General features: G+C 45.0%; 1 protein-coding gene across 1 annotated transcript in view; it reads left to right on the top strand.

Annotated features, from left to right (window-relative positions):
• The first annotated feature begins 427 nt into the window (after positions 1 to 427).
• LOC135543938 (substance-P receptor-like) overlaps positions 428 to 13,012 on the top strand; it is a 24,262-nt gene continuing 11,677 nt past the window's right edge. The window contains exons 1-2 of the mRNA XM_064971260.1: positions 428 to 673; positions 882 to 1,057. Coding sequence (XP_064827332.1) covers positions 428 to 673; positions 882 to 1,057 — 422 coding nt within the window. The remainder of the gene's footprint in view (positions 674 to 881; positions 1,058 to 13,012) is intronic.

Below are 13,012 nucleotides of genomic sequence, written 5' to 3'. Positions count from 1 at the left end.
TTGACTTCAAACTTAACACGAATAACAGAGAACCAAGACCATTTCACCGGTAACTCTGATTCCGAGAATTTCATGTGGATTTGGGAGAGAGAAGTGCGTACACTTGACCAGTGACCCAGGCAACAGAAGAAAGTAAATGCATGACTGCTACGATTAACATTCCAATCACTTTCTTTTGTCTTTTTTTTTCGGTCACAGTCAAAATATTTTGGGTGTTATAGCCCTCGGCAATTTTTTTTACATTTTACATCAGAGCGGTAAAGAATATTTTTGTTGTTGTGAAACAACAATCAAAAATATATTATTTTACCACACTAAATTAGGCAACTGGAAATATCTAAACATATTATTAAATATAATATTTATTATTTTAGTATATAATATCTGGATTCTTACTCTTTCAACATCAAAGCTCTGAGATCCGAAAATGGACTTGCTGTTGAACATGACGGATTACTACCCTTCGGTTTACTACCCTTCCGTTAACGCCACTAACGGCTCCGGTTTGAAAGACACAGAAGACTATAACCAGTTCGTGCAGCCGGTGTGGCAGATCGCTCTTTGGGCAGTCGCCTACTGCAGCATGGTGTGCGTCTCCATGATCGGTAACCTGGTGGTCATCTGGATCATCCTCGCGCACAAACGCATGAGGACCGTGACCAACTACTTCCTGGTAAACAAACGCATCTTAAAATCTAAAGAAGGAGATAGATTTATTTAATTTATTTTAATTATATATATTTGTATTTTAAATGAATGTGTGTGTGTTTGTCTGTGTGTGTGTCTCTCTCTGTCTGTCTGTTTCCCTCTCTCCCTCTGTCTGTCTGTTTCCCTCTCTCCCTCTATTTGTCTGTCTGATCCCTCTCTTCTTCTCCTCTCAGGTGAACCTAGCCTTTGCAGAGGCGTCCATGTCTGCCTTCAACACAGTGATAAACTTTGCCTACAGTGTCCATAACGAGTGGTACTTTGGTCTGGGCTACTGTCGCTTCCATAACTTCTTCCCCATCGCAGCTGTCTTCACCAGCATATACTCCATGACCGCCATAGCACTGGACAGGTGAGCAGTATTTGTGTTTGTTGTCACTGGATTGTACTCCATGACCGCACGACCGCTATAGCTCGGAACAGGTGAGAAACCCTATATACTGTGTGTTTGCATGCGTGTGCATGCTTTTGTGTGTGTGTGTGTGTGTGTGTGTGTGTGTATGTGTGTGTGTGTGTGCGCGTGTGTGTGTGTGTGCGCGTGTGCGTGTGCGCGTGCGCGTGTGTGTGTGTGTGTGTGTGTGTGCCAGCTACAGTAAAGCGTATACAACATGTACGGTAAGGATTCATACCCCTTCACTTATAACACATTTTGTTGTGTTACAGCCTGAACAGTTTTTCTCACCCACCTACACACACTACAAAGTCAAAACATGTTTTTAGAATTTTAGCAAGTTTATAGACAATGAAATACAGAAATATCTCATTTATATAAGCATTCACACCCCTGAGTCATTACTTTGTAGAAGCAACTTTGGCAGCGATTACAGCTGTGAGTCTTTCTGGGTAAATCTCAAAGAGCTTTCCATATCTGGATTGTGCAGAATTGGCTCATTATTCCCCCCCAAAATGGTCAAACACTGTCAAATTGATTGTTGATATTTGCTAGACCCCCATTTCCAGCTCTTGCCATAGATTTTCAAGTAGATTTAAGTAAACACTGTAACTCAGCCACTCAAGAACTTTCACTGGTAAGCAACTCCAGTGTAAATTTTACCTTGTGTTTTAGGTTATTGTCCTGCTGAAAGGTGAATTCATCTCCCAGTGTCTGGTGGAAAGCAGACTGAACCAGGTTTTCCTCTAGGATATTGCCTGTGCTTAGCTCAATTCCGTAAATTTTTTATTCTGAAAAACTCTCCAGTGCTTAACGATTACTAGCATACCCATAACATGATGCAGCCGTCACTATGCTTGAATATATGGAAAGTGATTCTCAGTGTGTAGCCTAGCGGTTAAGCACATTGGGCCATTAACCGAAAGGTTGCTGGTTTGAATCCCAGAGCTTGCAAGGTGGAAAAATCTTCCGTTCTGCTCTTGAGCAAAGCAGTTAACCCCCAACCAGAACTGTGTATTGATGATGTTGATTAAGGCAGCCCCCTGCACCTGTGTCTGATTCAGAGGGGTTGGGTTTAATGCGGAAGACACATTTTGGTTGAATGCATTCAGTTGTGCAACTGACTAGGTATCTCCTTTGTCAGTGATATGCTTTACTGAATCTACCCCAAACATAACACTTTGTATTCAGGACACATGTTCATTTTTTTGCTGCCACATTGCAGTATTACTTACAGGTCTGGACAATCACACTTTTCTCCCATCCCTAGGAAACACACCTGATTTAAACTAATTGCATTTTTAACTGAAGATCATGATTATTTGATTATTGGAGTCAGGTGTGTCAGCTGGGGCTGAGGCAAAAGTGTGACACCAATCAGGCCCCCGAGGATTGGAGTTTCCCAGGCCTGCAAGTTTAGTGCCTTGTTGCAAACAGGATGCATGTTTTGGAATATTTTTTGTACAGGCTTCCTTCTTTTCCCTCTGTCATTTAGGTTATTATTGTGGAGTAACTACAATGTTGTTGATCCATTCTCAGTTTTCTCCTATTACAGCCATTAAACTATGTAACTGTTTTAAAGTCACCATTGGCCTCATGGTGAAATCCCTGAGCCGTTTCCTTCCTCTCGAGCAACTGAGTTAAGAAGGATGCCTGTATCTTTGTAGTGACTGGGTGTACTGATCAGGGGTTGGAACCGGTTCAAGGAACAGAAACGGAACCAGGAACGAAAGTGATCCACACTGTTCTGGAACAGAACCGTTATTTTTGAAAGCATGGAAAATTGTTAATAACATTATATACTAGTTATATACTAGTCCCACAAAAAACGTAACAAAGTGAACATGCAAAGCCCTAACTATGTCCCTCAGAATTGCATTACAGCATCTGCCAGCCAGCTGAAAATATTTGTCAGTGTGTGCCTGTTTAGGCTACTTGCACCACCCCTTTTCGAAGGCTGCTGTACTGACGTTATCGTAGGCGACTGTACTGACGTTTGAAGCATGAAAAGATAGGGGAGAGTTTTTTAATTAGCTAGAGAAGAATGGATTAACTTTTTTACATGCTACCTAAGGACACTATAGGCGTTTCACGTTGGATTTACTAACTATAAAAAGGTAATTAGCTAGAAAGCTTGTGAGCTTGTGAGCTTGCAAGCTCAAAGGACATTCTAAGTTCCTTCATCGTAGGTATAATTCTTTGGACCCAATTCAGATAATGCATATCATAACAAGATGCCCACCGCTTCATGCCTGCTCCTCAACCCTCTCTCCCTCTCTCCTTCTCTGAACAACTAGCTTGCCTGCTCTATCCGCACCGATTGGTGATGTAAATTAATGAGCTAAATGGAAAAACCTGTTGATTTCACAGGTTAAAAAAGGAACAGAAAGGAATGATATCAACCGGGACTTTTTTGGGGTTTGAACCGGTTCAGAACCTTTGCTGGTCGGCACAGTGGAACGGATCAAAAATAGTAGTGGGTTCTGTTCAGAATGAAACGATTGGAAAATCATTTTCATTCCAAGCCCTGGTATTGATATAGCATCCAAAGTTGAATTAATAACTCCACCATGCTTAAAGGGATGTCCGCTTTTTTGTTGTTGTGCCCATCTCCCAGTCGTTGCCCTTCTTTGCAAGACGACATTGGAAAACTTCTCTGGTCCTTGCGGTTGAATCTGTGTTGAAATTCGCTGCTCGACTGAGGGACCTTACAGATCATTTTTACCCCTGAACTTATTTAGGCTTGCCGTAACAAAGGGGTAACAAAGGGGTTGAATACTATTTTGTATTAATTTGTACACATTTTGAAAAATATCATTTGACTTTGACATTATGGAGGATTGTGTTTAGGCCAGTCACAAAAACATCTACATTGAATCCTTTTTAAATTCAGGATGTGTAACACAGCAAAATGTGGATGTGAATACTTTCTGAAGGCAACATGAGTCATAAATCCCCTCTATACTCTTCAGCATTGGCTTCATTACAACAAATATATATATATATATATATATATATATATATATATATATATATATATATATATATATATATATATATATTTAACCTTTAATTAACCAGGCAGGCCAGTCGAGAACAAGTTCTCATTTACAACTGTGACCTGGCCAAGGTAAAGCAAAGCAGTGCGACAAAAACAACAACACAGAGTTACACATCAACAAACGTACAGCCAAAAACACAATAGAAGAATCTATGTACAGTGTGTGCAAATGTAGTAAGGTTAGGGAGGTAAGGCAATAAATAGGCCATAGTGGTGAAATAATTACAATTTAGCATTAACACTGTAGTGATAGATGTGCAGATGATGATGTGCAAGTAGAGATACTGGGGTGCAAAAGAGCAAGAGGATAAATAACAATATGGGGATGAGGTAGTTGGGTGTGAAATTTACAGATTGGCTGTGTACAGGTACAGTGATCAGTAAGCTGCTCTGACAGCTGATGCTTAAAGTTAGAGAGGGAGATATAAAACCACAGGATTAGCTTTTGACTTGTCAAATCAAATCAAACTTTATTTGTCACATGTGCCGAATACAACAAGTGAAACTTACAAGTCCTTAACCAACAGTGCAGTTCAAGAAGAGTTAAACAAATATTTACCAAATAAACTAAAGTAAAAAATAAAAAAAGTAACACAATAACACAACAATAACTTAGGCCATATACAGGGGATACCAGTACCGAGAAAGTGTTTTGGGGTACAGGTTAGTTGAGGTCATTTGTACATGTAGGTAGGGGTGCAGTGACTATGCATCGATAATAAACAGCGAGTAGCAGCAAGGGGTGTCAATGTAAATAGTCTAATGGCCATTTGATTAATTGTTCAGCAGTCTTATGGCTTGGGGGTAGAAGCTGTTAAGGAGCCTTTTGGTCCTAGACTTGGCGCTCCAGAACCACTTACCTTGCGGTAGCAGAGAAAACAGTCTGTCTTTCTCTGACACCGCCTATTATATAGGTCCAGGATGGCAGGAAGCTTGGCCCCAGTGATGCCACTACCTTCTGTAGCGCCTTAAGGTCAGATGCCGAGCAGTTGCCATACCAGGCGGTGATGCAACCGGTCAGGATGCTCTCGATGGTGCAGCTGTAGAACTTTTTGAGGATCTGGAGACCCATACCAAATCTTTTCAGTCTCCAGAAGGGGAAAAGGTTTTGTCGTGCCCTCTTCACGACTGTCTTGGTTTGTTTTGACCATGATAGTTTGTTGGTGATGTGGACACCAAGGAACTTGAAACTCTCTACCCGCTCCACTACAGCCCCATCAATGTTAATGGGGGCCTGTTCGGCCCGCGTGTTCCTGTAGTCCACGATCAGCTCCTTTGTCTTGCTCACACTGAGGGAGAGGTTGTTGTCCTGGCATCACACTACCAGGTCTCTGACCACCTCCCTATAGGCTGTCTTGTCGGTGATCAGGCCTACCACTGTTGTGTCGTCAGCAAACTTAATGATGCTGTTGGAGTCGTGTTTGGCCACGCAGTCATGGGTGAACAGGGAGTACAGGAGGCGACTAAGTACACACCCCTGAGGGGCCCCAGTGTTGAGGATCAGGAAGTCCAGGATCCAGTTGCAGAGGGAGGTGTTCAGTCCCAGGGTCCTTAGCTTAGTGATGAGCTTCGTGGGCACTATGGTGTTGAAAGCTGAGCTGTTGTCAATGAACAGCATTCTCACATAGGTGTTCCTTTTGTCCAGTTGGGAAAGGGCAGTGTAGAGTGCGATTGAGATTGCGTCATCTGTGGATCTGTTGGGGATAGGGTATCTAGGAGGATGCTGTTGATGTGAGCCATGATCAGCCTTTCAAAGCACTTCATTGCTACAGATGTGAGTGCTACGGGGTGGTAATCATTTAGGCAGGTTACCTTCGCTTCCTTGGGCACGGGGACTATGGTGGTCTGCTTGAAACATGTAGGTATTACAGACTCGGTCAGGGAGAGGTTGAAAATGTCAGTGAAGACACTTGATCCGTGCATGCTTTGAGCACACGTCCTGGTAATCCGCGGCTTTGTGAATGTTGACTTGTTTAAAGGTCTTGTCTAGTCACAACTCAAGTGGGTGTTGTGTGTGTGTATATACTGTATGTGTTTGAAATGTGTGTGTATGAGCAACCTTTTCCTCGAGATCCATTCTCCAACCCTGTTTCTCTCTCGCATACTGTCATCAGTATGTCGCCACAGCGTGAGTGTGTGTGAGCAGCCTTTTCCTTCAGATCATCCCTGCTCCCCTCTTCTCCATCCCTCCTTCTCTCCATCCCTTGTTCTGGGTTCACTGTCAGAACACAGATCCCCCTCAGTAGTCTGTCACCACAATGTCAGAACAATCTGAACATTCCAGCATTTTCAGTAGTCAGCTTTCAGCTCTCTCTCTCTCTCTCTCTCTCTCTCTCTCTCTCTCTCTCTCTGTCTCTGTCTCTGTCTCTGTCTCTGTCTCTCTCGTGTGTATGTGTATGTGTGAGAGAGAGAGAGAGAGAGAGAGAGAGAGAGAGAGAGCAGCCTTTGCCCCATTTGATGCTCACACAGAGTGCCCAGCAAACCGGGAACATTCTCAGAACATGATTCCCCTTAACTTCCAGTTAGGGTTTGAGCTAACATTAGGATGATAACATCCCGCAAACATTCAACATTCTTGGGGGGGATTACCAAAGATTTTTTTTAGAATTAAAAGTTGGAAATGAAATATCCTTGGAATTTTACATTTACATTTTACATTTAAGTCATTTAGCAGACGCTCTTATCCAGAGCGACTTACAAATTGGTGAATTCACCTTCTGACATCCAGTGGAACAGCCACTTACAATAGTGCATCTAAATCATTTAAGGGGGGGGTGAGAAGGATTACTTATCCTATCCTAGGTATTCCTTGAAGAGGTGGGGTTTCAGGTGTCTCCGGAAGGTGGTGATTGACTCCGCTGTCCTGGCGTCGTGAGGGAGTTTGTTCCACCATTGGGGGGCCAGAGCAGCGAACAGTTTTGACTGGGCTGAGCGGGAACTGTACTTCCTCAGTGGTAGGGAGGCGAGCAGGCCAGAGGTGGATGAACGCAGTGCCCTTGTTTGGGTGTAGGGCCTGATCAGAGCCTGGAGGTACTGCGGTGCCGTTCCCCTCACAGCTCCGTAGGCAAGCACCATGGTCTTGTAGCGGATGCGAGCTTCAACTGGAAGCCAGTGGAGAGAGCGGAGGAGCGGGGTGACGTGAGAGAACTTGGGAAGGTTGAACACCAGACGGGCTGCGGCGTTCTGGATGAGTTGTAGGGGTTTAATGGCACAGGCAGGGAGCCCAGCCAACAGCGAGTTGCAGTAATCCAGACGGGAGATGACAAGTGCCTGGATTAGGACCTGCGCCGCTTCCTGTGTGAGGCAGGGTCGTACTCTGCGGATGTTGTAGAGCATGAACCTACAGGAACGGGCCACCGCCATGATGTTGGTTGAGAACGACAGGGTGTTGTCCAGGATCACGCCAAGGTTCTTAGCGCTCTGGGAGGAGGACACAATGGAGTTGTCAACCGTGATGGCGAGATCATGGAACGGGCAGTCCTTCCCGGGAGGTAGAGCAGCTCCGTCTTGCCGAGGTTCAGCTTGAGGTGGTGATCCGTCATCCACACTGATATGTCTGCCAGACATGCAGAGATGCGATTCGCCACCTGGTCATCAGAAGGGGAAAGGAGAAGATTAATTGTGTGTCGTCTGCATAGCAATGATAGGAGAGACCATGTGAGGTTATGACAGAGCCAAGTGACTTGGTGTATAGCGAGAATAGGAGAGGGCCTAGAACAGAGCCCTGGGGGACACCAGTGGTGAGAGCGCGTGGTGAGGAGACAGATTCGCGCCACGCCACCTGGTAGGAGCGACCTGTCAGGTAGGACGCAATCCAAGCGTGGGCCGCGCCGGAGATGCCCAACTCGGAGAGGGTGGAGAGGAGGATCTGATGGTTCACAGTATCGAAGGCAGCCGATAGGTCTAGAAGGATGAGAGCAGAGGAGAGAGAGTTAGCTTTAGCAGTGCGGAGCGCCTCCGTGATACAGAGAAGAGCAGTCTCAGTTGAATGACTAGTCTTGAAACCTGACTGATTTGGATCAAGAAGGTCATTCTGAGAGAGATAGCGGGAGAGCTGGCCAAGGACGGCATGTTCAAGAGTTTTGGAGAGAAAAGAAAGAAGGGATACTGGTCTGTAGTTGTTGACATCGGAGGGATCGAGTGTAGGTTTTTTCAGAAGGGGTGCAACTCTCGCTCTCTTGAAGACGGAAGGGACGTAGCCAGCGGTCAGGGATGAGTTGATGAGCGAGGTGAGGTAAGGGAGAAGGTCTCCGGAAATGGTCTGGAGAAGAGAGGAGGGGATAGGGTCAAGCGGGCAGGTTGTTGGGCGGCCGGCCGTCACAAGAAGCGAGATTTCATCTGGAGAGAGAGGGGAGAAAGAGGTCAGAGCACAGGGTAGGGCAGTGTGAGCAGAACCAGCGGTGTCGTTTGACTTAGCAAACGAGGATCGGATGTCGTCGACCTTCTTTTCAAAATGGTTGACGAAGTCATCTGCAGAGAGGGAGGAGGGGGGAGGGGGAGGAGGATTCAGGAGGGAGGAGAAGGTGGCAAAGAGCTTCCTAGGGTTAGAGGCAGATGCTTGGAATTTAGAGTGGTAGAAAGTGGCTTTAGCAGCAGAGACAGAGGAGGAAAATGTAGAGAGGAGGGAGTGAAAGGATGCCAGGTCCGCAGGGAGGCGAGTTTTCCTCCATTTCCGCTCGGCTGCCCGGAGCTCTGTTCTGTGAGCTCGCAATGAGTCGTCGAGCCACGGAGCGGGAGGGGAGGACCGAGCCGGCCTGGAGGATAGGGGAAATAGAGAGTCAAAGGATGCAGAAAGGGAAGAGAGGAGGGTTGAGGAGGCAGAATCAGGAGATAGGTTGGAGAAGGTATGAGCAGAGGGAAGAGATGATAGGATGGAAGAGGAGAGAGTAGCGGGGGAGAGAGAGCGAAGGTTGGGACGGCGCGATACCATCCGAGTAGGGGCAGTGTGGGAAGTGTTGGATGAGAGCGAGAGGGAAAGGATACAAGGTAGTGGTCGGAGACTTGGAGGGGAGTTGCAATGAGGTTAGTGGAAGAACAGCATCTAGTAAAGATGAGGTTGAGCGTATTGCCTGCCTTGTGAGTAGGGGGGAAGGTGAGAGGGTGAGGTCAAAAGAGGAGAGGAGTGGAAAGAAGGAGGCAGAGAGGAATGAGTCAAAGGTAGACGTGGGGAGGTTAAAGTCGCCCAGGACTGTGAGAGGTGAGCCGTCCTCAGGAAAGGAGCTTATCAAGGCATCAAGCTCATTGATGAACTCTCCGAGGGAACCTGGAGGGCGATAAATGATAAGGATGTTAAGCTTGAAAGGGCTGGTAACTGTGACAGCATGGAATTCAAAGGAGGCGATAGACAGATGGGTAAGGGGAGAAAGAGAGAATGACCACTTGGGAGAGATGAGGATCCCGGTGCCACCACCCCGCTGACCAGAAGCTCTCGGGGTGTGCGAGAACACGTGGGCGGACGAAGAGAGAGCAGTAGGAGTAGCAGTGTTATCTGTGGTGATCCATGTTTCCGTCAGTGCCAAGAAGTCGAGGGACTGGAGGGAGGCATAGGCTGAGATGAACTCTGCCTTGTTGGCCGCAGATCGGCAGTTCCAAAGGCTACCGGAGACCTGGAACTCCACGTGGGTCGTGCGCGCTGGGACCACCAGATTAGGGTGGCCGCGGCCACGCGGTGTGGAGCGTTTGTATGGTCTGTGCAGAGAGGAGAGAACAGGGATAGATAGACACATAGTTGACAGGCTACAGAAGAGGCTACGCTAATGCAAAGGAGATTGGAATGACAAGTGGACTACACGTCTCGAATGTTCAGAAAGTTAAGCTTACGTAGCAAGAGTCTTATTGACTAAAATGATTGAAATGATACAGTACTGCTGGAGTAGGCTAGCTGGCAGTGGCTGCGATGTTGACACTACACTAATCAAGTCGTTCCGTCGAGTGTAATAGTTTCTACAGTGCTGCTATTTGGGGCTAGCTTGCTAGCTAGCAGTGTTGATTGCGTTACGTTACGTTAAAAGAATGACAATAGCTGGCTAGCTAACCTAGAAAATCGCTCTAGACTACACAATTGTCTTAGATACAAAGACGGCTATGTAGCTAGCTAGCTACGATCAAACAAATCAAACCGTTGTACTGTAATAGTTTCTACAGTGCTGCTATTCGGGGAGCTAGCTGGCTAGCTAGCAGTGATGATTGCGTTACGTTACGTTAAAAGAACGACAATAGCTGGCTAGCTAACCTAGAAAATCGCTCTAGACTACACAATTGTCTTAGATACAAAGACGGCTATGTAGCTAGCTAGCTACGATCAAACAAATCAAACCGTTGTACTGTAATAGTTTCTACAGTGCTGCTAGTCGGGGGCTAGCTGGCTAGCTAGCAGTGTTGATTGCGTTACGTTACGTTAAAAGAACGACAATAGCTGGCTAGCTAACCTAGAAAATCGCTCTAGACTACACAATTGTCTTAGATACAAAGACGGCTATGTAGCTAGCTAGCTACGATCAAACAAATCAAACCTAACAATCTCTGAAATGTTGGTCACAATGATCTGTAAAAAAACTACCACAGACCATTCCCCTAAGGTTCTTATTAGGTTGCCAAGGGAATGTAATAACACAGCGTTCTGGTAATGTTCTTAGAACACACTGCAGCAACAAAATGTGGGAGCAATAGAAATTTTTCCATGGAAACATTACAGGAACATTCTTTCTAATGTTGATGGGTATGTTATTCAAAACACCCATAACAATGAGCAGGGAATAGTCCTACAATGGTCTCATGAAGTTGTAGCATGACGTTATGACATGATGGTTTTCATAACGTTCCCTCAGCATACATTAGAAATGAAGTACCCGGATTTAGATTTTTTTATTTTTTTATCTTGGAATATTCAGCTAATGTTGATGGAGATATTACTACTACCACCTATAACAACAAACAAGAAACATTCCTATGTTAATAAGTATCTTGCAAGGTTTGACAATCCATAATTGTTCTAAAAACAACAACAAAAACAACGAAAAGGAAAGTAGTTAGGAAAACATTGCTTCAACGTTCCTCTAACATTGAAGTGTGCTGACCAACTTTTAAACAAATGGCATTGCAATCTTCTCACATCATCACATTGTATTAGGGTATTATCCAAAAAAATAGCTACAGCTTTTTTAAAGAATAGTATTTAAGTATATTTGAACCTGTGATCTGTCATCTTCAAGCCGCTGGCTACTCAGTCTGCTGCTCCACCAGGATCAGAATGTTTCCAGTGGATTTCCTGTTGAACTGAAACCCTCCAATTATGGTCTAAACTATGGCTGTACACTATGTCTTAGTACATATGTATGTACACCTCACCGAAATCTCCCAGGCAATAATTGAACTTGATTTGTGAAATCAAGTTTTGTCGGGAAAAAAAAATACAAGTCAGAACAACTTTACAGTATATAAAGAAGACCAGCAAATAATAATAGAGGATATTTCTTTTTCTAGATGGAGTTATTCCCTGGAAGTCAGAGTAAATGTGCGAACAGCTTTATATTTGGGGCGAAAGTCCAATCCCAGTGGCGCAACGGCTTTATTCCAGAGATACCATTCCAAAGTACTACACTATTCTACAATATATGTAGAATACATTGTCATGGGACTGACTTGATGAACGAAACCTCCGTGGCCTGTTCAAAATGTAACGTTATCATTCTGGAAAGCCTGGGCATGACGTTCTGAGAACGTTGAGGGAACGTTTTGTGCACCCTGGTGCAAACGTTGTAAGAATGTCCTCACAACCGGACAGATTTACGTGCTTCTTTTCGGGGTACCTACCGTATAGCTCTTGTAATGTACCCACACTGTTCCCACAACCAAATGAAATGTTCCTTGGGAACTTTTAAAGAAGTCAGGACCCAGCTGTTCCGTCGACATTCTCGCGACATCGACGGGATGTGTTGCGCACCCGAGTAGAAAACATTGGCTGAATGTCAGCACAACTGGACAGTTTTCGGCTCCCAAAACATTATCTCTTGTCATATCCCCACAATGTTCCCACAACCGAAATACATTTTTTCAGAACTTTTTGAAGAACATAAAAAAAATGTGTTCTGGGAACATTCTTTTGACATCACGTGAGTGTTTTTTTTGCACGCTAAAAAAAACATTGTATAATCATCCCCACAACTGTACAGTTTTAGTGTTTTGGGAACATATGTTTAGTGATATCCCCACCATGTTCCCCCCAGACTGTTCGTACACACCTAATAAAACATTCTGGGAACCTTGAAAGAACAGACGAAATGTGTTCTGGGAACTTTCCTACAACATCAGGCGAGTATTTTATACAAACATTGTACAATCATCAGCGCACCTGGACAGTTCTTGTGTTATGAGAACCATAGTTGGGCTGTGGTTCACAGAGGGTGGTGCAGTCAGCCCAAAGCATCACCGGGGTGCACACTGCCTGCCCTACAGGACATCTACAGCACCCGGTGTCACAGGAAGGCATCCTGGAGTCGCCTCTTCACCATTGACATTGAGACTGGTGTTTTGCGGGGACTGGTGTGGGTGAATGGATGATCCCCGCATGTGTATTTCCCACCGTAAAGCATGGAGGAGGAGGTGTTATGGTGTGGGTGTGTTTTGTTGGTGACAATATCTGTGATTTATTTAGAATTCAAGGCACACTTAACCAACATGGCTACCACAGCATTCTGCAGCAATATGCCATCCCATCTGGTTTGGCATATAATTTGTTTTCAACAGGACAATTACCCAAAACACCACCAGGCTTTGTAACGGCTATTTTACCAAGAAGGAGAGTGATTGAGTGCTTTCATCAGATGACCTGGGCTCCACAATCCCCCAACCTCAAC

This window comes from Oncorhynchus masou, chromosome 8, assembly GCF_036934945.1.
Source record: "Oncorhynchus masou masou isolate Uvic2021 chromosome 8, UVic_Omas_1.1, whole genome shotgun sequence".
Lineage (NCBI taxonomy): Eukaryota > Metazoa > Chordata > Actinopteri > Salmoniformes > Salmonidae > Oncorhynchus > Oncorhynchus masou.
This window is presented reverse-complemented; position numbering and strand designations above follow the sequence as displayed.